The sequence below is a fragment of the Mustela nivalis genome (genome assembly GCF_964662115.1).
Source record: "Mustela nivalis genome assembly, chromosome: 5".
Taxonomy (NCBI): Eukaryota; Metazoa; Chordata; class Mammalia; order Carnivora; family Mustelidae; genus Mustela; species Mustela nivalis.
The window spans coordinates 120,485,295-120,513,242 of NC_139024.1; the positions used below are offsets into that span (position 1 = coordinate 120,485,295).

Below are 27,948 nucleotides of genomic sequence, written 5' to 3' on the forward strand. Positions count from 1 at the left end.
CTTGAGGCTGAGCCATGGGGCCCTTTGTGCCTCCCTCCTTCCCTGGGGGCTCCCTGAGGACAGAGGGTTCCTCCCGTGCAGAGAGGGGCCTCTGGGAGCTGTGCTGCTGGCTGCCCAGGCTCCCAGGCATGTTTGTGAGATGTCAGGAGATTGAGCCCACCCAGCCCCAAGGATGGGCTTCACTGAGCTGAATTTGGGGGCCCTCGGCCTTGGTCACAGCTTCTCCATCCTTCTCCCAAGACCTGAGGCCCTCTCCTGGGGCTTCTGCCTCACCTGCTCTGTGTCTGTCCTTCTCAGCTGCAGAGGAAGAGACCCCAGCACTCTCTGAGGTGGAGGAGACGCCCAGCCCCACAGAACCCAGCGCAGAGGCCCCGGAGCCCCCCGAGGAGCCCCTCCTGGGGGAGCTGACGGTGACAGGATCCTCCCCAGACTCGCTGAGCCTCTCCTGGACCGTCCCCCAGGGCCACTTTGATTCCTTCACTGTCCAGTACAAGGACGGGGACGGGCGGCCCCAGGTGGTGCACGTCAGGGGTGACAAGAACGAGGTCACTGTTGGGGGCCTGGAGCCAGGGCGCAGGTACAAGATGCACCTGTACGGCATGCACAGGGGGCAGCGCCAGGGCCCCATGTCCACTGTGGGCATTACTGGTGAGTGTGGGCGGGGACCCTGTCCCCAAGGTCTCCTTCCATTTTCTCTTGTTCCCCGCCGTTTGGATCTCAGCACCTCAGAGATGGTCCCTTAAGTTCCTCTCCTTTCTCTTATGACACTAATGATCCTGCGTCATCCCTTAGTTGAGTGAGGATGGTGGAGACGGCATTCTCCGTCTGTTGGCGTATACCCTGTGCTTCATAAATTGTACTTGTCTTCTTGATCTTTCTTCATTCTTCATATATATGGCCTCCTCAGGCTTCGGGAGTATTTTACTGACTCAGAATGCAGCTGCAGGACCAGATTCTCTGGTTTGATTCCTGCTCTAGACGAAGTGATTGTATGAATTCATGAACATTTCTTAACTTCTCTGTGCCTCAAATCCACGCAGAATGGGGATGCTAATGGTAATGGCATCTCCTTCGTATGTTGTGTGAGGATACATGTGCCACTGTGTGAGATGCTTACAGCCATGCCTGGGACACATTAAACACGTTAGAAGAACTTGCTACAAAATGTTTATTTCATAGCCTGGGGAAAGCACTCCCTCTCTCTTGAAGGGTCCTGCCTTTGGCCCCTCAGCCTTCTCTGCTCTGTTCCAGGCTCCCTACCCACAGAGCCCCCTGTAGCACCCCGCCTGGGGGAGCTGGCTGTAGCAGCTGTGACCTCCGATACAGTGAGCCTCTCATGGTCAGTGGCCCAGGGTCTCTTCGACTCCTTCCTTGTCCAGTACAAGGATGCGCAGGGACAGCCCCAGATGATGCCTGTGGGCGGACACGTCCATGAGATCACAGTATCGGGCCTGGACCCAGCCCGCAAGTACAAGTTCCTGCTCTTTGGCCTCCGGGATGGGAAACGCCTTGGCCCAGTGTCTGCAGAGGCAAAGACAAGTGAGTGAGGGCTGGAGGCTGGAGGCCGTCTTTGGCACCAGAGCCTCCTGAGTGCGCTTTCGCCCCCTTGTGCTGACAGTCAGAATTTCCTGTTGCTGTGCTCCACACTCCAGACCTCAGGGCCTGTGGACCTGCTTATTTCCTAGGTCCAGAGCACCCCCCTTACCCTTCTCATCCTTCTCCCTCCTCTTCCTCCATCCTGAGAGACGCTGCTTTCTTCCCTGGCTCATCTTTTCATCCCTCTGCTGTCCCACTTCCTGCCATGTGGCCTAGCCACCCCCTCCCAGCTCCCAGAACCAGCTCCCAGAGCCCTTGCACCCTGGGGAAGCTCTGCCACCCTGTCACCATTTCTGTCACTCTCCATACACCTCTCTCTCTTTTCCAGTCTCAGACATGAAATCTCCCCGTCTCGGGGAGCTGACAGTGACATACGTGACCCCAGACTCCATGACCCTCTCCTGGACCGTCCCTGAAGGTGAATTCGACTCCTTCGTGGTCCAATACAAGGACAGGGACGGGCAGCCTCGCGTGGTGCCCGTGGCCACAGACCAGCGCAAGGTCACCATCCCCGGCCTGGAGCCCGGCCGGAAGTACAAGTTCCTGCTCTACGGGCTGGCAGGCAGGAAGCGCCTGGGCCCCATCTCTGCCGATGGTACCACAGGTGAGCCCTCACACTGCACCCCACCTTTTCTAGAACTTCCTTCTCTTGTGCCCCTAGAGCCAAGCCCCCACCGACCTATCCATGCCTCTGGCCTTTATTCTCCTACCTTCAGCCTTTGCCGCAGCAAAAACAAATATTTACTGAGTCTCGGTCATGTGCTAGACACTTTCCTAAGCATGTTATAGACATTATTCCCTTCATTCGCTGACTGCTGATGTCATAAAAAGAATCCAGTCTTTGGAGCCAGGTAGACCTGTGTTCAAATTCCAATTGCTGGTGGTGTGGCCACGGACAGCCACTTCCTTCCCTTGAATCGCAGTTTCTGTACCTGCGTAGGCATAATAAATATGGATTGGCACTCCGTAAATGTTCCCATCCTCTTGCCTCTGTCCCAGCTGAGGCAGGAGGTGGAAAATATGGAAGGGTTTGGCTGCAGAAAGACTATGGAAAAATCTGGTGTCATTGTGCCCATTACTTAGCCCCCTGAGGAAAGGGTGGAGGTGGGTCACTGACCCTTACCCTACTCCCAGGACCGTGAGTCACCCTGGCCAGATGGGGATGGAGCACATTGTCACTTGGGGCCTGGTACCCTGAGACTGCCTAATTCTCTTCCCTACCCCCCATTGTGGGGAGTGGATATAGGCTTCTCGGATCCTATCAGCCAGCACCCATCCCCACTGGGGCAGCCTCTTCTGCATTCTGCCCTCCATTCTCCCAGTGCTGCCCCGCCCCACTGCCCTGGTCCAGGACTAGTAGTGCAAGGCTGGGCAACTGGGTATAAGGAAGACCCAGGCTGATAGCAAGGGAGGGGGAGGTCATGGCCAAGCTCTGGGAGCCCATCAGCTTGGCTGGCTGCCAGCCCAGCTCTTAACGTTTAAGGGTGTCTCCCTGACAACCCAGATACACTCTGGGAGCCTTTCTGGGCTCTGGCCACATCCCTGCTCAGGGGGCCAGGGAGAAACTAAGGCCCTTTTCTACCCCCGCAGAGGCCCTATGTCACAAGGTGATCTTTTATGCATTTACTGCACCTTGGTCACAGCAGGGAGGGAGTGGGGGCAGGAAGGAGTGAGGGCAGTGACCTCCCGAAGAGAGATGGAGCTTCTGGCTGTCCTTCCTTTGGGTGGATCGAAGCCACACTGCAGGGATCCTCTCCTAGAGCCTCGTGCCTCCCCGAAGGCGCCAGGGCTGCGGTAGAAGTAGCTCTTGATGGAGTTTCTCCTCGTGCTCTCTCCACAGCTACCCTGGAGAAGGAGCGGCAGCGCCCACCCCGCCTCGGGGAGCTGACAGTGACAGATGGGACCCCAGACTCCCTGCGCCTCTCATGGACGGTGGCCCAGGGCACGTTTGATTCCTTTGTGGTCCAGTATAGGGACCCAGCTGGGCAGCCCCAGGCAGTGCCTGCAGCCAAAGACCAGCGGGAAGTCACCATAGAGGGTCTGGAGCCTGGCAGGAAATACAAGTTTCTGCTGTATGGGCTCCACGGGGGACAGCGCCAGGGCCCCGTCTCTGTTCTGGGAGTAACAGGTGAGTGGAAGGTCGAAGTGAGTAGCAGGAGTGGGCCTGGGGGATAAGGAGGCCTGCACAGAGCTCGGGAGGCAGGGAAGTGCGGTGGGGCCAGCCCAGACGTAGCCATGGAGTCTGTGGAGGTGGGCGCAGGGCAGGCGCAGGAAAGGCCCTGGCAACGGCCCCCAGCCTCCCAACACCCCCCCGCCGCCCCATGCTGACAGCTGTTCCCCGTAGTCCCTCTCCTGAGGCAGCTCTTACTGGACAGAGGCAAACCCCCTCCCGTGAATGAGTCAGGAGCCTTTACTCTCAAGTGGAAAATAACTGGAGAAGGACATAGCCGAGAGGCACTGACAGAGTGGGCTCCTCCCTGGGACATGCCGACACCCCGCTCAGCTCAGCGGGATGCAGCACTCGGGCCCTTCTCTGTCCTCAGCTCTTCTGCAGAGGCCACGTGCCCGAGCTCAAGGAGTGATCAGAAGCACAGGCACGGGAGGGGGGGGGGACGGTGGCAGGCTGCACACACACTTTTGCGGGGGGCGGCACGAGAGGCTGCGAAAGTGGAGAAGGAGAAGCAAGGGCAGGACTCGACACAGCAGAGGGGTGATGGGGCCACAGTGCTGGCACTCACAGGAGCCCAGCGGTAGCTGGACTCAGTGCCACCGCAGGGAATGGCAGGTTCACGAAAAGGAAAATGGCCAAAGAGCCTCGGTCACCACCACCACCACCCCTGCTCAACTTCTCCCCTGGGCTTCTCCCACGCAGCCCCGGGAGTGGACACACCAGGCCCCTGGCACCCCACCACAGAGGCTCCTGAGCCCCCTTCAGGGCCCCAGCTGCAGACACTGGCAGTGAGCGACATAACCCCAGACTCCCTGCGCCTCTCATGGAGTGTGGCCCAGGGCCCCTTTGACTCCTTCGTGGTCCAGTATCAGGACACAGATGGGCAGCCCCAGGCCTTGCTCATGGACGGCAACCAGAACAAGGTGCAAGTGTCAGGCCTGGAGCCCAGCACCTCCTACACGTTCTTCCTCTACGGCCTCCACGAAGGGAAGCGCCTGGGGCCTGTCTCCGCTGAGGGCACCACAGGTATGACCAGGCCAGCGCCCTCCACCGAGTCCTCCCCACATCTGGTCTGGGACTGGCAGGGCTGATGGGGTGCCCTGGCACGGTGACTGTAGCGGCAGAATGCGAGGAGGGCTCTGCAAAGCGGGGAAAGGTGTGCTGACAGCCCCCACTCTACACACACATGCTCACTACAGGTCCCACCTGGAGCGCTTGCCCCTCATTAGCTCCATTCACGGATGACAAACTCAGGGTGGGCCCAGGACAGAGCCAGAGCCCCACCCCAGGCCACCGAGGCTGTGTGCTTCTGTCCCCCACCTACTCTGTGCAGGGCCTGCTCCTGCTGGCCTGACCCCCGGGGAGACAGGGCCCCGCCTGTCCCAGCTGTCCGTGACCGATGTGACCACCAGTTCCCTGCGGCTCAACTGGGAGGCCCCCTCAGAGGCCTTTGACTCCTTCCTGCTCCGCTTCGGAGTCCCATCGCCAAGTACCCTGGAGCCGCACCCGCGTCCCCTGCAGCAGCGGGAGCTGACAGTGCCAGGGTCACGGCGCTCAGCTGTGCTCCGGGACCTGCGTCCAGGGACCCTGTACAGCCTGACATTGTATGGGCTGCGGGGGCCCCATAAGGCCGACAGCATCCAGGGCACAGCCCGCACCCTCAGCCCAGGTAAGGCCCTGCAGGGGTCACCTTCCTGTGCTGCCCTGAAGTAAGGGGTCTGTACTTCATAGGGCGGAACCTCGTGTCTCAGCCATCTGGGGCGGTGCTTGGCGGGTGGTGGGGGCTGGAGGAGTCTACAGAGACATTCTCTCCTGGGTCTAGAGGAAAGGGGTAGGTGAGCAGGGCTGGAGCCACTGGACACCCGGAAGAGGCAGGGGTGGGGATCCTGGGTCAGGAGCCTTGCTGTCGTGTGCCCTTACTGCCGTCTCGACACACCCTATCTGCAGTTCTGGAAAGCCCCCGTGACCTCCAGTTCAGCGAAATCGGGGAAACCTCGGCCCAGGTCAGCTGGATACCTCCAGCATCCAGAGTGGACAGTTTCAAAGTTTCCTACCAGCTGGCAGATGGAGGTGACACCCTTTTGCCCATGTCCTCATTTGCCCTCATCTCTCCTGCTCTATTCACTCTGCTCACTTCCCAGGGCAAACCCCTGAGGCCAGTGTGTTTTCAGGAGAACCACAGAGTGTGCAGGTGGATGGCCGAGCGCGGACCCAGAAACTCAAGGGGCTGATCCCAGGCTCTCACTATGAGGTGACGGTGGTCTCTGTCCGTGGCTTTGAGGAGAGTGAGCCTCTCACAGGCTTCCTCACCACAGGTAAGGTGGATTAGGCCCCAGCGGGAGGTAGGGGGAGAATGAATGGGGAGGGGGAAGGTGTGAGAGGCTCCGACTGTGGACCAGGGGCCAATGGAGCTTGGAAAGGTTGGAGGGTTGGAGGGGGGGGGCAGGGGACAGCTCTGAGCCCCCTCCCTTCTCCCAGTTCCTGACGGCCCCACCCAGCTCCGAGCGCTAAACTTGACAGAGGGATCTGCTCTGCTGCACTGGAAGGCCCCCCAGACCCCTGTGGACAAGTACAAAGTCCGGGTCACAGCCTCAGGGGGTGAGCAGGGCTGAGGCCTCTGAGGGAACTTGTTCGGGGAAGGGAGAGGGGTCTGGCAGGGCACAAAGGGGGCAGATGCTGATGCGCAGCCCACTGCCAGCCCCCTCACTACAGGGCTCGGCCCCCGGCAGTGCTGTGGAGTACCCTCTGAGTGGCCTCGAGCTCCATACCAACTACACGGCGACCGTGCGTGGTCTTCGGGGCCCCAATCTCACCGCCCCCGCCAGTGTCACCTTCACTACAGGTGCGGCTTGGAGCTGTGTGCAGCAGGGCAGGGGAGGTTCAAAGGAGCTAGGATGGGCCTCGTCTTCATTTTCTTTTCCCACTTTCCCCTCGCAGGGCTGGAGGCCCCCCAGGACTTGGAGGCCAAGGAAGTGACCCCACGCACAGCCCTGCTCACTTGGACTGAACCCCAAGTCCTGCCGACTGGCTACCTGCTCAGTTTCAACACCCCCGGTGAACAGACCCAGGTGCCCCCATCCCTCCCTCACTGGCCAACTCCCCTCCCAGCTTCCATTCCAGGAGGTGCTGCCCCATCCTCTGGCCCTCCCAGCGGGGCTCCCTGTCCCCTGACCTGCTCCTTGTCTGTCCACAGGAGATCCTGCTCCCAGGAGGGGTCACCTCGCACCGGCTGCTGGGCCTCTTTCCCTCCACCCCCTACAGCGTGTGGCTCCGGGCTATGTGGGGCGAGAGCCTCACACCGCCGGTGTCCACCTCCTTCACCACTGGTATTTGGGCCCTGGGACCTATGGCCAGGGGCTGAGCAGGCAGCAGGGGTCTGGGGTTTAGCAAAAGGACCAGCCCCTCATTCTCCTCTTCGCAGGTGGACTTCCAATCCCCTTTCCTCGGGACTGTGGGGAAGAGATGCAGAACGGAGCCAGCTCTTCGAGGGCCACCACCATCTTCCTGAATGGGAACCGCGAGCGGCCCCTGGATGTGTTCTGTGACATGGAGACCGATGGGGGTGGCTGGCTGGTGGGTGGAACACGGAAGCCTGGGGGTCTGCCTGGGGAAGGGGCTGCTTTGCCAGGAAGCCATAGGCCAATGGTGCCTCTGCCTGCTTCTCAGGTGTTCCAGCGCCGCATGGATGGACAGACAGACTTCTGGAGGGACTGGGAGGACTACGCCCACGGCTTTGGCAACATCTCTGGGGAGTTCTGGCTGGGTTAGTGCCCCACAGGACTCCAGGGCCAGGGAAGGGACAGCAACCCCGTGGACACCAGGACCCTGATGAGAGCACTGTCCCTCCCTCCCCACAGGCAACGAGGCCCTGCACAGCCTGACAGCAGCGGGTGACTACTCCATGCGCGTGGACCTGCGGGCCGGGGACGAGGCCGTGTTCGCACAGTATGACTCTTTCCAGGTGGACTCAGCCGCAGACTACTACCGCCTTCATCTGGACGGCTACCATGGCACAGCAGGTCAGGCCTGGGCCTGGGAGCGGGGCAGCCTGGCACAGAGGCCAGGGCGGCCCTCACTGTTCCTCTCACACCTGGCCAGGCGACTCCATGAGCTACCACAGTGGCAGCGTCTTTTCTGCCCGGGATCGAGACCCCAACAACCTGCTCATCTCCTGCGCCGTCTCGTACCGCGGGGCCTGGTGGTATAAGAACTGCCACTATGCCAACCTCAACGGGCTCTACGGGAGCACTGTGGACCACCAGGTGAGGGGCCGGGAGTGGGGGACCCTCCTGGGCTGTGAAGTGGGATAATAATGCCAATCTCACCAAGGCATCTTGAGGGAGATTTATTGGACGTAAAGGTCCAGCTCAGATGAAGCCTCTGGGCCTTGGCAGTCAAGGATCTTGGAGTGGGGGAGGCAGTAGGGTAGCTGCTTTCTGGGAACCGTCTCCCCAGAGGGGCAGGGGTGAGAGCAGAGGGGATGTGTGCCTTTGACTCTGTGTCGACATCTCCTCTCCCAGGGGGTGAGCTGGTACTACTGGAAGGGCTTTGAGTTCTCTGTGCCCTTCACGGAAATGAAGCTGAGACCAAGAAGCTACCGGCCCCCAGCGGCCCAGAGAGGCTGACAGCTGCTCGCCTCTCCAGCGCCCCAGAATGACTGCCAAGCACTGAGGGGTCGCGCTGAGAGAAGAGCCAGGGGCCACCGTCACCACCCAGCCACCAGAGGGAGCCTTCTCCATCTGCGATCTCACAGCACCATGTTTACAGGGGGGAGGGCAGGGGTTTGTACGGGAATAATAAAAGGAGAAACCGAGGCGTGTATATGACCTGCGTGCATTCTGCCCTGTCATGGGTGCTGGCCCAGCGCCCGGGCCCCCGTCCCCCGGGGCTGCAGCTGCACCTGGAAAGGCCGCATGGTAAGGTTGACGCCACAGTGGGCCCGGGGCTGCAGGGAGGGCAGGGTGCCCCCGGGTGGCAGCAGCGTGAAAGCCCGCAGCAGCCGCGCCAGCACCACGAAGAGCTCTAGGCGCGCCAGTGGCTCCCCGAGGCACACGCGTGCTCCGCAGCCGAAGGCCAGCACTCTGGGGCTGGCGCCGGGAGCCAGGAAGCGATCTGTGGGCAGAAGGAGAGACTCGGGGTTCTGTAGCTGCAGGGCTGGGCCCCTGCCGCCCCTACACCGCAGGCATCCTCCCAGCCACGCACCAGGCCAGAACTCTTGGGGCCGCTCCCAGACTGTCTCATCTAAGTGGGCGCCTTGCAGGTTGGGAATGACGACCATGCCCTCAGGGATGTCGTAGCCCAAGATGCTGAGGGGAAGGTGGAGTCAGAGCCTGGCCAGCACATCCACCACTTCCACCCCTTTCGGTTCCACTCATCCCTAGCTCTCAGGAGTCACCTGCTGGGCCGAGTGGTGCGGTGCGGCAAGGCCAGGGGCACGGCCGGCCGCAGGCGCAGCACCTCTGCGATGGTGGCCGTGAGCAAGGGCAGCCGGGCGGGATCTCTGTATGGGACTTGGGAGCCTGAAGCTTCAGGGCCCAGCTCACGATCCAGCTCTTCCTGCAGCCGCTGCTGAACCTGGGAAATGGGAGCAAGCCTGGTATCTGGGGCTGGAACCCTGAGCCCGCTGACCCAGAGCTACCTCACCTCCTGGCCTGCAGCTGCCCCCTGCAGCAACCCGCCCCCCCCCAGCCTCCATGCAGACCAGCAGAAGCCACGGCCTGGGTCAACACAGGCCATGGGGGGTTGCAGTGAGCTGAGGTCCTGGGGCCTGGCCAGGCCACCCCCAGGGTGCACCTCAGGGTGGTGAAGCAAGAACGCCACGGCCCAGGAGAGGGTGGTCGCCGTGGTCTCAGTGCCACCAATAAACAGGTCCACCACAGACATATGCACATGTCCTTCAAGGAGCTGTCCGTGGCTCTCTTCTGCTGTTGGCTTCCCCAGTCTTTGGAGCATATAGTCAGTCAGGTCCCTCCACTGGCCTGCCACCATGCTCTCCTGTGGAGGAGAGGAGGGCCCAGCCTCAGCTCTCAGGGGAGCCACAGGTCTAGGACGGTTTGGATGCTGGAGATCCTACCCAGCTCTGGGACAGGAGGCTCCCTGGCTGTGCGCCACGGGGGCGCCAGGGACACGCAGTGTTCCCACCTTGTGCTGCCTCAGCTGCTTCTCCACCATGTGGTCCCTGTTCTCCAAGGCCTGCTTCAGCCTCCAGAGGCCTGGGTTGGGGAAGAACTGGGGCGGGGAGCAGGAGAGTGTAGCCGCTGGCAAGGAAGCCTGCTCCCCCAGCCCCTCTTTCTCCCACGACCCAAGGAGTCTGGGCTGCACCTCCTCACCCTGAGAAAGGGAATGATGTCCAAAATTTGGATGGACCAGTGCTCCCAGGTTTTCATCAAGTCTTGGACACAGTCATGAACGGCATGTACCAAGGCGTCCTCCTGCCCACCCCGCCCAAAGAGGGAATCCTTTCAGTTCAGGACCAGAGAGAGAATCAGGGAGGGGCTAAGGAAGGGCACCAGCATAGGGAGGGCAAGAGAACAATGACCTTGTCTCCGAAGGTGAGGTGACAGATGATGGTGCAGGTGAGGAAAGAGAACTCCTCCTGTATGGCCACAGGGGTGCCAGCCCGGGCTCGCATGCGCTGTGGGGAAGTATAAGGAGCTAAACAGGCCGGAAGTTGCCGGGGAGCTGAAGCTGCCCTGGGGCAACTGTGGGCATCCAGCCTCACCTCACAGAACTCCTGGGTCAGCTGCTCCACCAGCGGCTCCATGGAGTTGCGGAGGCCCAGCAGCAGGGCTGAGCGGGTAAGCTTCTTGTGAGCCTTCCAGAGCAGGGAGTAGTCCCCGAGGGATAGGTCCGGGAAATGCTGAGACACCAGCTGATCTGCAAGTAGGAGAGGGGTTGGGCAGCCCGAGGAAGCCACGGGCCTGACATCCCCTGCCTCCACCAGCCCATGCCTTCCCTAGAGTCCAGCCCTGAACACTTACAGGATGCTGTCTGGGGTCTGCCGGCGAAGTCCACCCACTTCCTGATCATGGCTTCCTCGATGGTCCTCTTGGAGTTCAGCACCACCACATCTGGGGGATGGCCAAAGCAGGATGTCAGCAGGGAGGGGACCCCGCTTCTCCCCTCCTCACCCCGTGGTGGAGGGGATGGAGCCAATGCACCTCGCAGACCAAGGCGGAGCCTGTAGACAGGCCCCAGTTTCTGGGTTAGACCCAGCAGGTAGAGGGGAAGGTTGGGCTGCAGCAGGTGCAGGAAGCCTGGCACGAGAGGCGGGAGGTGGAGGCTGCGGAACTTCCACTTGTCCCACAGCAGGCGGGCACCAGCCAGCAGGGTCAGCAGCAACAGCCCGAGGAGGAGCATGGCCAGAGCCCCGAGCAAAGGCCCTGGCAGGGCCACTTATAGTGTTAGAGGCCCCCCCATCCATCTTGCTGCTCAGGCTACGCTGGGGCCTCCTTTGACTCCCCCCGGGGCCCTGCCCACTGTCCTGCCCACAGATCCTGGAAGGGCACAGTCCACCTGGCCTTGGGGAGTCCACATGTCAAAGAATCGGCCTTTCATCCATCAAGAAGAAAGGAAAGGGGATGCGACCCTGACCTTTCTCCCACAGCCGGAATCGGCTTCCTGGCTCCACATCAACCAGGCAGGAAAATACAGTCACTTTCCAGCCTGAGCCCTCTCCCATTGCCACCCCACCTTGGACCACTTTCCTGTTTTACCTCAGAGAGACAATAGCCATCCCTGCCTCACCAGTCGTCAGATGAAAAAGGGCTTGCGTGTTTTTCTTTCAACTTGCAGATGGGGTGACCATATGGCCAGGTCTGTCAGGACCACCCTAGTTTATACCTGTAGTCTCAGTGTAATGATTTACCATGCTCTATTTCCATCTCAAAAGTTGGAAAAAGATGAAGAGCTCTATGCCCCCCCCCCCCAGTTTGGGGGCTCTACTATACTCTATACACTCTTCAGTTGCAAGAGAAAGGGACCAACCCAAGCTGGCTTGAGCCAAAAAGAATTACTGTACAAATATGGGGGCATCTCAGAGAACTGAAGAGAGCAGGAGAGGGGGGTTTCTTGGAAGCTAGGGACAGGGGGACGCCACAGCTGCAGCAAGGGGTCAGGTCCTCCCTCTTGGCTCCTCCCTCCTCGGTGTCTGCCATCTGCCCTTTCCTCTCACGGGCTGTTTGCACTCCCAGTTGCAGGTGGGATGGGACTCCTCCAGGGTCAGAGTCCACAGGTTACAGCCCCAGCTCAAGAGAGAGTTTGCGGCATGACTGAAAGTTCCCCCACCGATGCCGACGTTCCCAGGAAGGGGCCGGAGAGCCACAGCTGGGATCAGGAGTTCCAGCCCTATCCTGGGAGCTGTTGCCATAATGGGTTGGGTCCCGCTGGACCAGGTGGGGCAATGAGGAACCACTTTAATGGGTCCCAGGAGGCAGATGAGAGGCTCAAAGGTGGGGGACAGGGCTTGCCAAGAGACCATGCCAAAGAGGTGAGTGCTCAGTGAGAAGTCAGGGCTGCCTAGGAGTGGGAGTGAGGAGACCCACATCATCCCCAATTCCCTATCCCTGGGTCTGTAAACTGATCCCTGCACCTGAGAGTGGTTAGGCCACTCCCGGAGCACACAGGCTTTGTGGCTGGAGGCCCTGAGTCCAGACACTGGCTGTGCCACCCACCAGCTTGAGGCAGTAACTGCTGGGGGTCATGGGTGGAGAGGCTCAGGCTTAGTCTGCATCCACACCCAGGACTGAGAAGGAGAAAGCAGCAGTGGCATTGCAAGGAATAGGCAGTCACCGCTGCCCCTGCCTCAGGGTTGACCTCCCAAACTGTGGCTGTCTTGCCACAACTGCAGCTGAGTCCCTGGCTCTCATAAATGGCTTTCTGCCACCCCTGCTGACCAGCTTTGGGGACAGAGATATGATGGGCAGACACAGGGCCATGGGGATGACAGCCCTGGGGAGCCTTGGAGACAGAACCTCTCAGAGCTGCAGGGCATCAGAGGGGGCTCCACTGGAAAGAACAGTGACCTGGAAAACTGGCCTGATTGTGAATAGACTTTCATCAACTGACCTGGTTCCCTTGCCAGCCCCAGCTCTTCCACCCCACCTCCAAAGCCCAATCTCAGACACACTGGAATTATACGCAGTGCCCACAGATGGGCTCTGTCCTGACCCTGGCCTCTGGGTCTTTCCTATTCTCCATCATCTGCTCAAATACCCTCACCCATCCCCACTCTCTCTGCGTGATGCCTCAACTTTCAGAACCCACATTAGAGGTCACCTCCAGGAAGCCCTTGCCTTCTCCCTGCCCCCAGATTGGATCAGGTGCCCCAACTACATGCCCCAGAGGACCAGGCAGCTCCCGAACATCCCACGTCTCAAGGATGGGGACCTGGCATAGGGCACAGCCTGGAGGGAGAGCCCCACAAACTGCAGCTACCCGATCGGAGGCCAGGCTGCTGCGGATTCCGCTTCCGTCAACCCCGCTTTCTATTTCATTTTCTTAAATGCAGCCCATTTCTCTAGCTGGATTTCCAATCAGCCCTGATGACCCAAGGGGTGCCACCAAATGGGGGAGAGTGAGGCAGGCAGGTGGGGAGATTGGACCCAGTAGAGCTGCAGACTCAGTGTGTTAACACCCAGACCAAAGTCACTGCACAACGCCAGGAAAGTTCCCGAACCACTGGTAAGGAGATCAAGTGTCAACCATCTGCTTTCAAGAAACCAGACGTCAGCTACAAGCAGGAGACCCCAGAACTCAAAGCTGCACAAGGGCAGAGTGGGAAACGTGTGGCCGTCAGCCACTCGTCAGGTGGAAGGGCAGTGGCGCTCGGCTGAGCTCGAGCATCGTCTGAGGCCACAGGGACTGGTGGCAGCAGGGCTGTGGAGGGAGGCCTCGCTGTGGTGCCAGACCCTTAGGGTGCAGGCTGCAGGGGTCCCAAGTCCGCTCAGTGTGCTTTGCAGATGGACTGAGCTCCCAGGGAATGATCTGAGAGTGACAACCCCAAGGGTCATGCAGGCTCTGGGAGCCTCAGATTAGGCAAACCCTGGTCTCATGGCTGGCAGGGGTCTGGGGGCACTGCTCTCAATCCTGGAGACACACACTGACACTCTGCTGCCAAAGGCCTTTATTGAACCCCTGGAACCACCTGGAGCCGTGTCCACTGGGCAAAGAGACCGCCCAGGCATCCCCGGGGGAAGAGGAGGGCAGCCCTTACACCTGGCAGCCCTGAGTGCCGTACTCCTGGAGGAAGTTGCTGAGCTGGGCGCAGGCTGCCCGATGGCGGGTGCTCTGGCACAGGCGTTCAGAGGGCATCTCCTCTACCCAGGTATTCGAGTCCAGCAGGTATTGGGGACTGCAGAGGCAAAAGGGCAGTCAGCAGGGGTGGGGAGGATGGGCACCTGGCTTCTGGTGAGGCAGGGTCTGCATGCTGGGGATCCATCCGTTCCCTCATGTGGGAGGAGAGCAAGGCCCAGAGAACTCACTCTCCCTTGAGGTCAAAGGTAACTCCATCCAGACCCATGATTAAATATTCTTTCCCAGGTTCCAAGCGAAGACGGCAAGAGGCTCGAACCAGGAAGTTTCGGGTCTGACGGACAGTGGCCTTGGTGTCCTTGGCTGAGAGGATAAGGTGCACAGGAATTATAAGAGGCGAACGGAAGGTACAGGACCAGTGAGGGCCGAGGGCTGAGCACGGAGCCTCTCGCTTAGCCCTCACTGCTCCTAATGGGCATGTACGACTGCTTTTCGATTTATGGCCAAGTCCAGAGCTTCCAAGAAGCTGAGAGGCTTTGAGCTCAGCCTCCAAACATCTGTTGTCCCGGGCACCCGGGCCACAAATCCCAACCTCGGCTCCCTAAGTCCCCCAGCCCCAGCCCCTTCATACTGAAGTGCAGGACTTGGGTGATTCTGGTTTCGAAGAGGCGGAAGGCAGCTCTGCTATCTTCTCGGAGGACCTTCACCTGGAAGCCTGCGAGGGAGTTTAAGGGAAGGGAGCACAGGTTTGTTCCAGCAGCGGTCATGAGGCGCGAGCCCAATTACAGAGCTGGGCCGGGGGGGCGGGGGTGCGGGCACACGGACCGTAATGCACGCGGGGGTGGTAGCAGGCAAACTTCATCCTGTAGCCAGCCTCATCCTGCAGCCCCCGCTCCAGGGCACGACGCTGTCGAGGGCACTTCCCTGCCGGGGGTGGGGGTCGGGGGACAGATGAGCCAGTTCAGGCCCCAGCCTCACTGGCTTCCCCTCACCCCGCCCCCTGACCCCAGCCCCAACTCTCACCCTCAGCACACTGGCAGACATCAGCAGAGCACAATGTGGACAAGAGTTTGCTCTTAGTGGGGGCTCCGTAAAACATAGAACACTTGCGCTCTGCAGGACAGAGTACAGTTAGAATGCACACCCCCCCAACACTGTCACCCCTGTCCCAAGGGGAACATCACTGCCACCGGCACTGACCCCCCTTCCTGATGTCCCATATGGGGACACCTATTCCAAACCTGCCGAGAGCCCCCCAAGCGCTCACCAGGGTTGTAGTAATCATACACAGCCGCGCTGGCCGGCTGGACGAGCCCCACAGGCACTTCCTGAACAGCTCCAAAGCCCACGCACTCCCGGGAGGTGGGGACCTGGCAGGGTGGGGAGGAGATGTCAGGACATACCCCCTGGGCCCTGCAGGCCGCTGTGCCACATCTCCTTGACCTGTATCTAGTCTTATCTTCAGTGTCTTTCACATGCTAGTACCTTCCAGCTCCGGAACTCTAAAAACTCTAAAAACCCCGAGGTCTCTGCTCACGTCACTGCCAGACAGTGACCTCGTCCCAGTCTCCAGTGCCCTCACATCATGGACACGTTCTGCATGAAACTCTCTGAGCTCAGGGTTAGCTTCTGGCCATCCCTGGTTCTGACCTTGTCATGCCTGACCATCCCTCTTCTTCCCTCCCAGAGGCACAGTCCCTGACCCTGGCTCCTCGGGTCCACCGCGTTCCCCTGAGGAGGTCTCAACCGCTCCTTGGCTTTCACCAAACCCTTCCAGGCTGATGATTCCCAAATTAAACACTCAGCCTCATTCTTGCAGTAGGATTCTTGTGGGACATAGAAATTCCCCAAATTCACTCTGCCTACCCCCAGAAGCCCACCCCCAGGTCCCATCACAAAGGCCTTGCTTCGTTACTGACGCACCCAGGCCCCCCTTTATGTGTCATAACATAACGGCAGGTGCTGTCACTTGCCCATCCTCATGGCCTATATCCGGACCCCTCTCCTCACACCCCCACTACACTGGTCTGGTCCAGCCCGGTTCCCTACCAGTCTCCCTCCCGAGCCATGCTGCTTAAGTCAACTCCTCATCCAAAATCTTCCTGGCTTCTCATCTGCCACTGTGTTCAATGAAACTCCTCTTCTTGACTTCTGAGGCTAATGGGGTCTGGCCCCTCTACAAGCACTGGGCTAGGGGGGCCTTCCTCAACCCCTACACACCTGGCTAAAGGTGTTACAGTATTACATCTTTTTCACATTTTCTCCAAGAGATTACAGCTAATGCTCAAAAAAAGTTTGAGGGCCATCAGAGGGTTAATGATTCTTTGTTTTAGCCAAAAATGGCTTGGAAAGGCAAAAGCAAATCCTCTATGACTGTCATCACTTTGGAAAAGAAAATATACTTCAATCTAAAAAACAAAAACCAAAAAACTAGAAAGGTCAACAACAAGCAACAAAGGCGGCCTTTGAGTTGCGTAAATTCAGCTTTATGAAGGGCTCACTCTCGAGTCCTTCCCTGCAGACAGGCACCAGCCCTGGAGCAGCACCGGAGCTCGGCCCCCATCGCCCACAGGCAGGGCGGCCTCCCGGGCCTGCCCCTAACTCTGCTCCAACACACTCTCATCCTGTCTCTCTGCTTCCATCACACGTCCTCTCTCAGGTCACCCGTGCTTAGTAAACCCACAGTCACCCTACCTGTGTCGCCCCTCCCTGCTCACCGAGTCAAAGTACAGCAGGACGTGGGGACCCTCGGTCTCAAAATGACTCACGTAGCGGTCAGAGAGGGAGGTCAGCTGTGGGGAAGGACAGATGGTCACAGGGAGGTGGCCCCGGCCCATACACAAGACAGGGCTCAGCGGCTGGGATAGCTTCAGGGATGGACCCGAGCTCCTGGGGCACAAGGAGTCCCATCCTCCCAACCGCCCCCCTTCCTCCCGCCTGGGCAACTGACTGCACCTTCTCCAGGTCGGCACGCAGGGCGCTGAATCCACTCAGGAGAGTGATATCGGCAATGGCCATGCCCGACAGCCCCTCCTTGCCATTCCGCCTGCAGAGAGACAAGTCCAGGGCCCACATGCTCTGGGTGACAGACACCCAGCCCTGGCCTCTGCCCTGCCTCTATCTCCTGGCCTGGCAGTGCCCCATGTCCGGCGTAACCACCCACCCCCGTCCCCTGTGCTTACCAGATGCACACAGTGTACTGCACTCTGGACTCCTGGTCATCAGGCACCCCAGGGGCCTCCCGCCTGCGGCGATTCCGCCGCCTCTCAAACAGCTCCAGGGGTGTCACAGTCTGGGAACCGGCATCTGGGTCATCCTTGGCTGGCAGCTCCTCATACACATAGTCCTCGTAGTCCTCATTGGCCTCCCCTGCACAGGGACAGTGGGGTGGCTTGGCTGCTGGCTCCGGCCCCCTCGGGGCCCAAAGGCCTGCAGCCCCAACACTCACTTGTGTATTCAACATGGCCCATGACGGTAACTTGAATCTGAAGGTCCTCACAGGTCGTGTTCTTCAGGTCCAGGACGTTATAGGTACGAAGGATCTAGCTCAACAAGGGGTGAGAACAGGGTACGTTTGGGGCCCAGACCTTTCTCCCAGGCCACACCTGGACCATCCCCTAGGCTGAGGGGTTCCAGGCCCTCCACCCCTCTTATCCCTCCTGACCAGTCCATTAAGGGGGTGGCCCAGGGTCTGCGAGACCCGGTGAGACCAGGGACAGGGTCCTGCCTCAGGGGCGAGCACTCTACATGGGGCCCAGAAGAGGTTGGAATGGAAAGCTCAGGAAAGGCTTCTGGCCAAAGCTTGCAGGAGAAGAACAAGTTTGTCACTTGGGACAAAGGGGATTTGTCTGGCGAGGGAGGTGGGCAGATGCTCAGTTGTATAGGTGGAAGAGTCTGACTTTTCTCCAGGGCTAGTCTGACTAGTGTTTTTGGAAGGCTGATCTCATGGTAGTGTGCACAGTGGATCAGAGGGGTGAGATACAGGTTAGGGAGAAGTTCCAACACCATCTTAGCAGAGTCTAGGAAACAAGTGGCATGGGCCCTGGGCAGCAGGGGAGCCGAGGACAAGATGCTGGGGCCATAAGGAAGGGTGGAGGTGGGGACACTAAGATGGCCTCCAGAGCAGTGGCTGGGCTCCTGAGGGGAAGGGGCCCCATCGGTCAGGTGAGGGGACCCGGGAGGAAGAAAGGGTTTGAGGTGCTGTGTGACATGTGGGGCCTGTGGCTCAGGCGAGAGGCCTGGGTTGAGGTGCTGGTATGTATGTCATCAGCACTGATCAGGGTAGAAGGAGAGGACAGGTGCCCAGAGAGGGCAGAGACCAGAGTCGGGGGGAGCACCCAGACCAGTAAGGGGGTCCACCCACTCAGGGGCATCTCCTTCCTTCCTTCCCTGCTCACCATGAGCTCCCCCTCAGGCCTCCCACTCAAGACCACGGCCCCTCCCTGCTGGGGTCCCAGGCATTCAGTGCTGCTGGCTCTCACCTTCAAGGTCCCTTTGCTGTTGCCTCCCACCTTCACGTTAATCTTGCTGCCCAACGAAAACTTGCAGGAATGGACAAGGGAAAGGGATATCAGAGGGGCACACAAGGGCACACAGTTGTTCCAGTTCATCTCCTCTCCCACCCACTCACAGAGCTGACACCTCACCTCAGCCTCCTAAAAACCCTGTTGGGTAGACTACCCATATATTAATTTTGAGATGAGAAAAACAAAGCCCAGAGATTAGGTGACTTTCTCCAGGTCACGTGGCAAATAGGTCTTCCCACAAGGACATCAAGCAGAGATGCCATGGGGATTCCACAAGGGTGGGGGGAGGCAGGGTTGGCTTCCAGCCTGGCCACGGGAGGCCCAGGAGTGGGGGAGGCAAGCCAGGTAAAGGAGTGGCTCACCTGCAACTCCTCCTCCAGCCCCTGAATTTGGTGGTTGTTCAGCTGCAGCTCGTGGGACTTGAACCCACTGCGGCCCATGGAGCTAAGAGTCACGTTGAGTGCCCTCTCTTCAAGGGTGTGGGAAGCAATCCAGTATGCAGATAGAGCATCCAAGGCTATCACTGTGTCCTGGGGAGGTGGGCTGGCACTCAGGCACTCGGTCTCGGGACCACCCACCCCTGAAGCCCCCTGGCAGCCCCTACCTGGGTGCTGCGGAACCCGCCTTGGAAACTGCCCTGGTGGGTAAGCCAGGCTGCAGCATAGTCGGCCATCTCTGACTTGCCCTCCCGAAGCAGCAGGTGAAGTAGGCCATAGGCTGTGGTTTCAATCCACACGGCTGGAGCTTGGGGTATGGGATCTGCTGGGCCTTGAGGAGCCAGGGTGGGTGGGATGGCATTGCTCTGAGAACCAGGGACTGAGCCCCAGTACAGGTTATCTGGAAGTAAAGGGAGACCCACAGGTGAATGGTGGACAGGGCTAGTTGCCTGGCCCTCTGACACTCCCCATATTGAGCTCTCCAAATTCTGCCCAATTATCCCTTAGGCTTTCATTACTTCTTGAGGTCTTCATTCAATTTCTCCCTTTGGGCATACTCAGGGGTCCCAGGTCCCCCAAGACCCAGGCTCACTACCAGGACACCCTTGGCGCTCACCCCCGGTCTTCTGGGCCATGGCCATGAGGTTGCGGTGGGCAACATCCCGCAGGTCCTCAGAAGCCTTGGTGAGAGTCAGGGCATAGGCCGTGATGGCAGCAGCATGGGCACCCAGGGTCCCAACACTTGCTTTCTCCCCCAAGAAGGAGTTCGCTCTGATGATGGAGGTTTCCTAGGAGAAAGAGGGGAGGAAGATCAAGAAAGCTGGACACTTGGGTTCCTGGGGAGAGAGGGGGAGAGCTGGGGACCAGGAAAGGGCAAACACTCTTACCACTTTCTGCTTCAACTGCTCTGCAATGTCATCCTGGAAGACAGCCAGCCCATGCTGAAGGGCGATGACCACAAAGGCTGTGAGCGCCACAGTCTCATCATCTCCCACCAGGCCCCCCTAGTTGAAGGGGATGGAGAGAAGATGTCAGCCAGGAGCAGGGAGGAGCAGGGAGGGGCAGGGACCGCCCTCCCACCTCTGTCTCCCAACCCCAAACCTGCATGTCCCTGTGTAAAACTGGGCAGGGGTCCTGGAATGACCCATCCGCCTGCTGCTGGGACAGCAGCCACTTGGCCGTCTCCTGCAGCTTCTCAGGTGAGCCGCCCACCTGCTCCTGGGCCAGACTCAGTACCTTCAGCACAAACGCCGTGAGCCTGGTGGGGAGGGAGGAATGGCTGGGGACAGGGACTGGTCCCCGTAGGGGACACATCTTCACTCACCCAGGCACCTGGTTATTCACCCTCCCACTATATCTGGCTCTGCCCCCTCCCCCAGCCCCGGCCCCCCGCAGAGACCGGGAAACATTCTCCCAACCTCACCAGGTGCTGCTGTCCCGATGCAACCAAGCCCCATAGGAACCATTTGTTTTCCGAAACTGCTGGATCCGCATGTAGCCTTGGAGACAAGAGGCAGCTGCTGAGGCGATGCTCGCTCTCCCACCACATGTACCCAAGGCCACACTCCCCATTCCCATCAGGCAACCCCTTCCTTCTCCCTTCTAGCTAGGTGGTCTCCCCCTCTGCCTTGAACTGCCCTCTCCCAGCCCCACGCCTGCTTGCCCCATGCCCAGAACCTTTCTGGATCAGATCCACAGCATGGTCCTTTGTCTCAGGGGGCAGCGTGCTCCACTGCTCTGTCTTGTCCAGGTAGCGGGAAGCAGCCAGTGTTGGAGCCAGTAGGAGCATGGTTTGCTCCCCGCAGCCCTGGGGAAGCCTCAGGAGGGAGGCCAGGCCTCCTGGTGACAAGACCCCCTTAGAGCCCAAAGTGTCCAGTGGTTCTGAGGCTATAGGGGGAGATGGAGGTTTAAGGGTCAGAGACCAGGTCTGGAGACCCGTGGAGTCGTGGGATCAAACAGGGGTCCCTGGGTGCCACATGAATCTGAGGCTGCCCCTGGGAAGAGACAAAGAATACTCCCACCTGTAACCCTGACAAAGCTGCTGAAATCTCCATCTGGGATGACATTGGGGTCAGAGTTGCCAGGAATCTCCAAGGTCCGGGCTCGGTGATCTGTGGGGGATGGGCCAAGATGGCCATCTGGTTGGCTGCCAGCATCCCCCCCCCCACACACCTACAACCCCATTAGGACACTGGTGGCTGGAGGAGGGGGCCACTCACCCAGGGGATTGAGCTCATAGACAATCTCCTCTGTGTGGATGGACCCTTCTCTCTGTCTCGGGGGAAACACAGCTATGAGAGGCCACACAGTACTATGACCTGCCCCTCCCAATGCATTTTCCCTAGGACTTGGAGTTTGAGCATCAGGGGCAGAGTGGGATCAGAATTATAGAAGATGTAAACAGACCAAGGCATGGTTTCAGGTGTCTGGCCAGCAGAGAGGGTATGGGGTTGGGGGGGTGGTGTAAATCTGGGACTCTGAGGGGCTGGATTCGGGGCTGCTCCAGTCACCTGAATTTGTAGAACCTTAGACACTGCGTCCCCTACAGGGAAGTCCGAGGACCCTTGAGCCACCACCTTCAGGGACATAGCCGCTGCCGCCGTGGGCACCACAGAGAAGCCAACAGGCCGGGCAGAGCCTGCAGGCACCAGGACACTTTGGGCCAGCCCACCACCTCCAGCCAGGCACAGCCCCTCCACTGGGGACACATGGACGCTCACCTAGGTGCAGGAAGATGGGGATGGCCGGAGCCTCAGGCCGGTTTGGCCCCCCACCCTCCCGCTGCCCCAGCTCCCATCCACTTCCCTGTGTGCTCGGGCTTCTGCAGGGCCTCACCGTCAGATTTTTATTCAGGTAGTTGTAGAGGACAGGCCGCAGCTCCAGCTGCTCAAAGCGGCGAACAGAGACAGGCAAGCGGAGGTGCAGGTGGAATTCCTGGAACACTCGGATCTGGGCCGGCGTGGCCACACACAGGCCTGGTGGATGGGGGTGGTGGGTGTAGCAGAGGGGGCAGAGACCAGCGGTCTGGGGGTGTCATGGCCACAGGGTCCCAGGAGGGAGGGGCAGGGGGTGACCCATTTCTGCCCCCCACCTGCTGCCACTCCCTAGCCTCCCCACCCCAGCACATGCCAGTGCAGACGTCCCCAGGGGTCTGCCCCCAGTTCTGTATGAAGAGCGAAGGGCTCGGTGGGAAGCCTCGGTCAGGGGGAGATGGATGGGGCAGGGGACTGAGGTCCAGGCAAAACTGTCTCACCTGTCTTTCCAGACAAGCTCACAGCGTGGATTTCCCATGTGGTGAGAGAGTCAGGGAGCATTTGGGACAATCTGCAGTAGGAAAGGCGAGAAGCCTGGTCACACCCTGGGCTGGCTCCAGACCAGCCCAGAGCCAAGGCCAGGCCCACCACACCCCCTCACTGGAGGAAGCGGTCCACTTTTTCCACTCTCCAGAGCCAGTTCTCCGGGAAGAAGCTGCGCACAGGAATGTCATCCTCATCGATCAGGTCTTCCTCTTGCAGGACCTCCAGAGCTAGGGGACCACAGCGTGGGGGAATCAGGAGGGGAACCATTCTGCCCTTCCAGAGAGACTCTTGCCAGTCCCCCAACCCCACCCAGAGCCTCACCTCGGGCAAGGCCCACCTGGCCCCTGGAGCGGGACTTCTTGCGCAGGTTCTCAGCAAACTGGCAGCAGGACAGGAAGGGTGCCCGGCAGGCCGCCTGGCGCACCCGAGCCGCCCGCTGCTCGCAGGAGCGTATCATGGGCAGCCTCGTCAGCCCATCCTGGCAGCAGCGCCGGGCTTCTGGGGAAGCATACTGGCCCACTGCAGGGCCGGGGGAGGGTGTGCACAGGGGAACCCCACAGAGACACATCTCATTTCCCACCCAGACCTCTAGATACACAAAGACTCACCCTGAGAGACCAGGAACTCAAGTTCCTGGCCAATGGAGAGAGTCTCCCTCTACCTTCAACCCCAGAATTTGGGTCTCTGGCCCCAAATACCATATGCGGGCTCACTGAGGAGCAGAGCAGCCAAGAGGGAGACCCCATCACCCTAACCCTTGGGCCAAGTGGAGAGCTGCACAGGCGCCCATAACTCACATTTCTCATGAATCGCCTTTTGGAAGTTGACGTTTCTCTTATTCCGGGTTTTCTTTTTGGGACAACTCAGACCTGATAGAAAGCAGGACTGCAGCCCAGCACAGGGATAGGGGTCCCACCTCCCCTTCCCACCTTCTTTCCCTGGCCCCACCCTTCCCACCATCGCTCTTCTCATCTTACACCCTCAGGCCCCTCCTCCTTCCTGATTGTCCCACCACCCAACTCCCCTTCCTCCTCTGTTCTCACTCTTTCTGGATGAGGTCAACAGTTCTCCATCAGAAAAGGCCAGACCAGCTGTCTCAAACACCTGAAGGGCATTGTCCCCACCTCCAGGACCGCAGCCATGGTCATAGCTGTTCATAACTTCCAAGACCTGGCAAGAAAAGGCCGGGAAGTTGCAGATGAGTTGAGGGACCCAGATGGGCCACCCAGCTCTGGGTGAGAAGGCAGGGCATGGGCAACCCTGAAGAGAGTGGGGAAATAGAGACCGCAGGGCCCGGGGCTTGAGGGAAGCTCAGCGGGGAGTCTGTGGGGAGATTGAGTGAGACCTCAGGGCTGGTTCCAGGACAATGAGCCCCACAGGGGAGGGAGGGCTGGCAAGAACGGAGGGTCCAGACAAACCTTGGCCATGTTGAGGGGTTTGTGGGAACTCCCGCCCACAGCATACAGAGCCGTATCCACGGCCCCCAGCGCCACCAGGGCTGGCGAGTCTGTTTGCAGGCGGAGCTTTACAAACTCCGCAGGACGATACTCCCTGATGCTGTCCACATTCAGCTCCAGCTGGCAGAGGTGAGAGGAGGGGGGCATCAGAGTGGGGAGAGCTTCCTTCAGCCCTCAGTGTACCCCAAACCAAATCCATGCTCTGCTCACAATCACTCTGTCTTCTTTCTCTCTTGACCTCCCAACACACAGACGTGCCGCCTCTCCGAAGGCCAGTTACCTTGCCCTCGCAGTCCCCTGCCTGGACGTCCACGCGCAGGGAGTTGGCCACTGGGACATCCCCATGATAGTAGAAGGCCACAAAGTAGAAGGAGGGTACCAAGTTATGGTTCACAAACACGGAGACTGAGGTCAGGTCCGTCCTGGCTTCTCGAATCATAGACACAATCTGGCCCCGGGACAGGATCTGAGGCAAGAGTGGTTTCCTCTTCACTGCACACCCCCAATCCTGAAACAGTTCCCTCTACCCCAAGGGCTCTCTCCTCCCTGAGATCCTCTCTGCACCCCACACTCCATCCTCAACAGCCCAGCTTCTGCGCACCATGTAGTAGTAATGAGAGAAGCTGTCCTCACTGACGCCCAGAGCTCGCAGGTTCAGGATGAGAGTGTCCCCAACACGAGGAGGTCGAGGATCCAGCCGCTCAATGGACAGAAACCTGGAGCCTCCTGAGAGTGGGGCTCTCACGGTGAGCCTGCCTACAGCTGGATGAGGGGAGCCTGCGGACACCTAGAAAGAGGAGCAGGGCAGGGGTACAGTCAATGCCAAGGACCCTGGTCACCACCTTCTTCCCCCAGTCCAGGAAGTGGATTCTCAGGAAACTGGCCAACCTTTCTTTCCTTCCCCTACCCTGTCCCATGAGTGGGAGGTCCTACCAAGAGCTGCACTTCTGAGATGGACTTTGACGTAACGATGGGAACAATGACTTGGCCACGCTCATCTGTGTTTTGTTCAAGGTCCTGGATTCTAGAAGCAGATCCGGGAGACAGAGTGGCCAAAACTTTGACAGGAATGCCAGAGGCTGGGAAGCCAGATATATCTCGGACCAGGGCCTAGGTGAGCAGGGGAGAGACAGATAAAGAAGACTGTTCAGTGAAGCCCCGTACCCTCCTGACAACACCCCACCCCCAACTCATCCTCCCCCTCCAAAAGAGACCTGCAGCAGAAAGGGGGCCCCAGGCACAAGGTGTCGCTTGGTGTTGCTAAGATCCAAGGTGAAGGGAGATGACACAAAACGCCAAGATGTGAGCTCTGCTTCCTCCATCTCTCCCCCTGCAATAGATGCGGCAGAGAGAGGTGGAGGACAGAGAGCCACGGAGAGAGGAGTGGGAGAGCCAGGGTGACCACAGCTCGAGTGTTTCCTGCCCACGAGACACTCAGCTCCTCAGACTCCTGAGGGCACGGGCCGTCTTGTACTCATCTCTGTGTGCTGAGGCCAGCACGGGACCTAGCCCACGGACGGAGTGTAACTTGTGTCTGCCGGATGGACGGAAAGACGGGTAAAGAAAAAAAAATTGAGACAGTGAAAGGGTTACCTTCTCCTGAAACCACCCAGAAACACAGCTGGGGAGGGACAGTCTCCTGGGTCTTTCCTGGCTTTGGGTACAAGATAAGGGTAAGAGTAGGGAATGGTGTCGATGCTGGAGAACAGAGGGTCAGCTCCAGGTCAGAGGCGGGGGGCTGGGGTTACAATCAGGGAGGCCTCTCACCTGGAGACTCAATGATGGCAGCGGCAACATAGAGGCGCAGCCCAGGGAGGTCGGCAATGTTAACTTGAAGCTTCTCCAGGGAACCCTGAAACTCAGCCTTTGAGAGGGAAATATGGCACTGGCCATCTACCAGCTGGAGTGAAAAAGAAAACAGGGCCTGGGGTGAGATTTGTCTCCCTCCTCCCCACCCTGACACCCTCCTCCCTTCCCCCACACCTTCCTCCCCTCCCCAACACTCTCCTCCTCTCCCCCACATCCCCACCCTCCCTCCTACCTTAGTCTGATTCTCCAGCCCCCGAAGGAAAGTCTTAGCACCATCCTCACCCAGGAGCCCGAAGCGCACGTATGCCACCCCCTGCACTGGCTTCCCGTAGATGTACCTACCACCACGTAGAGAGTGGGAAGAGGGTGGGTCTAGGAAATAAGGCCAATGTCTCAGGGTGGGGGCAGGGGGCAGAGCGGGGAGGCAGGGCTTCACAGCTCCTTCAGACTGAATGGGGAACCCTGGGTGCCCCACGTGGAGGACATGGAGGATGAGAGAGTTACCTGGCCTGGATGTCTAATTGGATCTCATCGAGAAAGCCAGGCGCTGTCAGGATGTAGGGCTTTCCAGGAATAATCTTCACCTCGAAGTTGGGAAGGACTGACCCAGTGTGAAGGGGTGGCAGGTCAGACTAGCGAAAGGACCCTTCAAAAACTTCCCTTGGGGCTGTGGCACCCATACCTCCCTGCCCCTGCCCTGCCCCACCGCCTCCCCCTCTATCCGTATCTCCTTCAGGAAAGGAGATGCTTGTCCCACGCCATCTCCAGCTCTCACCATATTTCTTCACCTCAAACTGGGTACTGCTGTTAGAGTCTCGGCCATCTGAGAACCGGGCTGAGATCCTCCATGTCCCTGGCCTACAAATGGGGGAGGGGCTCAGCCCACTTGTGCAAGAGGCCCATGGAGAGCCAGAGGACCAACTGGGGGAAAACCAGAGCTGTGAGAGAGGCTCAAGGTCTGACTGGGTGCTGGAGGCAAAGAGCCATGGGAGATGGGCACAGGAGGGACCGTCACCAGGTCGAGGGGGCTCACTCTGAGATATCGGGAATCACAAAGTCATCCTGGAAGATGGAGGAAGTGTACACTTCCCTCTTCCTCACACGGAGGCCATGAGAGTTCTGCAGTGGGAGTAGAAGCGGTCATGGATGGGAGGTCAGATCAGCAGCCCTGCTGATGAAGGTCAGAGAGCTCAGGGACTCACCTCCACTGTGACCGTAAGGGTGTCAGAGGATGGACGCATCTTTTGATCCAGAGCAAAGATCCGGTATCGAACTGGGAGAGAAGGGCAAGAGCTGAGCAGGAATCCATCTGCAAAGGTGGGCCTCGGCCCCCACCGCTTCCAGGGAGCAAGGGGGAGGGCAACAAATATTTGCCAAGCAGCCTTCCTGTGTGGCACCGTCCAGGCTGTCTCACGGGGTACCAAACATGCCTTGAGCAGGCTGGGAGTCAAAGGCAGAGGCCCTGGAGTCCGACTCACCCCGCTGGCCAGGGTTATAAACGGGCTGGTCGGTCTGCAGAAAGAGGTGTCCCCGGCGAGAGGAGAAGAGCAGGTTGACGCCCTGAATGTCTGTCTTTCTAGACAGAGAGTTCTTCAGCCATGGTGACTGGGCCACCAGCTGGACCTCGGGGCCACGGAGGAGGCGGTAGAGGCCACAGGTCTCTGCATTTTTCGGGGAGATCTGTCAGGAGAGGCAGAAGGAGCAGGTCAGAAACAGAGCAGAAGGAAAAAACCAGAGATGGAGACAGAAACAGAAAAGGTAACTGTGGGGAGTGGGGGGAGAAGAGAGAGGAGGTAGGCCAATGAGATGACCAAACAGAAGACAGAGGGGAGCAGGGTGAGAGTGACTAAGAAGCAGTAGAAGGGAGTGGAGGCTAGTTACCTGGAGGCTAAGGTGTACGTTGTCTTTTTCTGAGCTGAGGGAAAAGTCCACCTTTGGGGAGCAGACGGCATTCAAGTTGGATGGGTTTCTCAGGAACACTGATCCTGTCACTATTTGTCCCTGGGGAACATTCTCGAGTTGCACCCTCACTGAGAGGGGGACCCCCAAGTGAACCACAGAAGGTGAAAACAGGAGCAACCTAGGGAGAACAGGAAGGGGTCTGCATTCAGCGCCCCTGGGCCCCTCCATTCCTCATTCCTCCATCACGTCCCCCATGTCAGCTCTCCCATGACCAGCCCTGTCCCACTCAAGCACTAGTGTCCCTCTTCCAGGACCTGGGCTTCTGCAGGGATAAGGTGAAGAAGCTGGTCACCCAGATCAGCCCCCAGAGGATCCTCATGGCTGGAGGACCCAAGAGGGATCAGACCCGTCTGCCTGCCTACTCCTCTCTGGTCAACCCAGGGCTTAGAGCAGATTTGACTGTGGAACTTGCTCCTCCCCTGGCCCAGCACAGCCGGGAAA

The 27,948-nt window shown here is 59.3% G+C and overlaps 3 protein-coding genes across 13 annotated transcripts in view; 1 reads left to right on the plus strand and 2 right to left on the minus strand.

Moving 5' to 3' along the window:
- Positions 1-8,579, plus strand: part of TNXB (tenascin XB) — a 54,649-nt gene extending 46,070 nt beyond the window's left edge. For 7 of the 11 annotated variants that reach the window (XM_082732665.1, XM_082732669.1, XM_082732672.1 and 4 more), the window contains 16 exons: positions 298-648; positions 1,252-1,539; positions 1,925-2,200; positions 3,437-3,724; positions 4,469-4,792; positions 5,100-5,435; positions 5,714-5,836; positions 5,938-6,081; positions 6,245-6,364; positions 6,465-6,608; positions 6,704-6,834; positions 6,960-7,092; positions 7,188-7,529; positions 7,624-7,785; positions 7,865-8,028; positions 8,287-8,579. In XM_082732665.1, coding sequence (XP_082588791.1) covers positions 298-648; positions 1,252-1,539; positions 1,925-2,200; positions 3,437-3,724; positions 4,469-4,792; positions 5,100-5,435; positions 5,714-5,836; positions 5,938-6,081; positions 6,245-6,364; positions 6,465-6,608; positions 6,704-6,834; positions 6,960-7,092; positions 7,188-7,529; positions 7,624-7,785; positions 7,865-8,028; positions 8,287-8,391 — 3,431 coding nt within the window. In that variant the 3' untranslated portion in view covers positions 8,392-8,579. The remainder of the gene's footprint in view (positions 1-297; positions 649-1,251; positions 1,540-1,924; positions 2,201-3,436; positions 3,725-4,468; positions 4,793-5,099; positions 5,436-5,713; positions 5,837-5,937; positions 6,082-6,244; positions 6,365-6,464; positions 6,609-6,703; positions 6,835-6,959; positions 7,093-7,187; positions 7,530-7,623; positions 7,786-7,864; positions 8,029-8,286) is intronic. The other 4 variants (XM_082732668.1, XM_082732675.1, XM_082732667.1 and 1 more) reach the window with 2 other exon arrangements.
- On the minus strand, positions 8,489-11,225 carry CYP21A2 (cytochrome P450 family 21 subfamily A member 2). Its single transcript, XM_082732679.1, has 10 exons — positions 10,927-11,225; positions 10,747-10,836; positions 10,488-10,642; positions 10,305-10,400; positions 10,096-10,197; positions 9,908-9,994; positions 9,560-9,760; positions 9,162-9,340; positions 8,969-9,072; positions 8,489-8,878 (listed from the first exon to the last, which is right to left on the minus strand). Exons 1-10 carry the CDS (start codon positions 11,123-11,125, stop codon positions 8,613-8,615), a joined length of 1,479 nt encoding a protein of 492 aa, XP_082588805.1. The 5' UTR covers positions 11,126-11,225; the 3' UTR covers positions 8,489-8,612.
- A 2,647-nt stretch (positions 11,226-13,872) lies between these two features.
- On the minus strand, positions 13,873-27,938 carry LOC309865830 (complement C4-A-like). Its single transcript, XM_082732677.1, has 41 exons — positions 27,762-27,938; positions 27,427-27,625; positions 27,024-27,225; positions 26,748-26,818; positions 26,579-26,664; positions 26,321-26,403; positions 26,050-26,146; positions 25,778-25,883; positions 25,504-25,636; positions 24,951-25,066; positions 24,670-24,846; positions 24,338-24,523; positions 24,017-24,202; positions 23,698-23,856; positions 23,323-23,449; positions 23,077-23,148; positions 22,601-22,798; positions 22,395-22,506; positions 22,234-22,304; positions 21,816-21,955; positions 21,491-21,700; positions 21,200-21,251; positions 21,002-21,091; positions 20,658-20,867; positions 20,404-20,479; positions 20,082-20,238; positions 19,868-19,984; positions 19,597-19,768; positions 19,148-19,380; positions 18,906-19,073; positions 18,499-18,558; positions 17,466-17,559; positions 17,200-17,386; positions 16,973-17,063; positions 16,735-16,809; positions 15,285-15,387; positions 15,041-15,130; positions 14,843-14,941; positions 14,649-14,732; positions 14,248-14,380; positions 13,873-14,117 (listed from the first exon to the last, which is right to left on the minus strand). Exons 1-41 carry the CDS (start codon positions 27,824-27,826, stop codon positions 13,976-13,978), a joined length of 5,229 nt encoding a protein of 1,742 aa, XP_082588803.1. The 5' UTR covers positions 27,827-27,938; the 3' UTR covers positions 13,873-13,975.
- Positions 27,939-27,948: the final 10 nt, after the last annotated feature.

Coding starts and splice junctions, on each gene's coding strand:
- CYP21A2 (XM_082732679.1), bottom strand. CDS start 11,125: ATGCTCCTCCTCGGGCTGTTGCTGCTGACCCTGCTGGCTGGTGCCCGC. Junction 9,995..10,095: donor ACATCATTCCCTTTCTCAGG/GTGAGGAGGTGC, acceptor TCCCCGCCCCAG/TTCTTCCCCAACCCAGGCCT. Junction 8,879..8,968: donor GCCCCAAGAGTTCTGGCCTG/GTGCGTGGCTGG, acceptor TTCTGCCCACAG/ATCGCTTCCTGGCTCCCGGC.
- LOC309865830 (XM_082732677.1), bottom strand. CDS start 27,826: ATGAGGATCCTCTGGGGGCTGATCTGGGTGACCAGCTTCTTCACCTTA. Junction 22,305..22,394: donor AAAGTGGACCGCTTCCTCCA/GTGAGGGGGTGT, acceptor TTCCTACTGCAG/ATTGTCCCAAATGCTCCCTG. Junction 14,733..14,842: donor CCACCCCCGCGTGCATTACG/GTCCGTGTGCCC, acceptor ACTCCCTCGCAG/GCTTCCAGGTGAAGGTCCTC.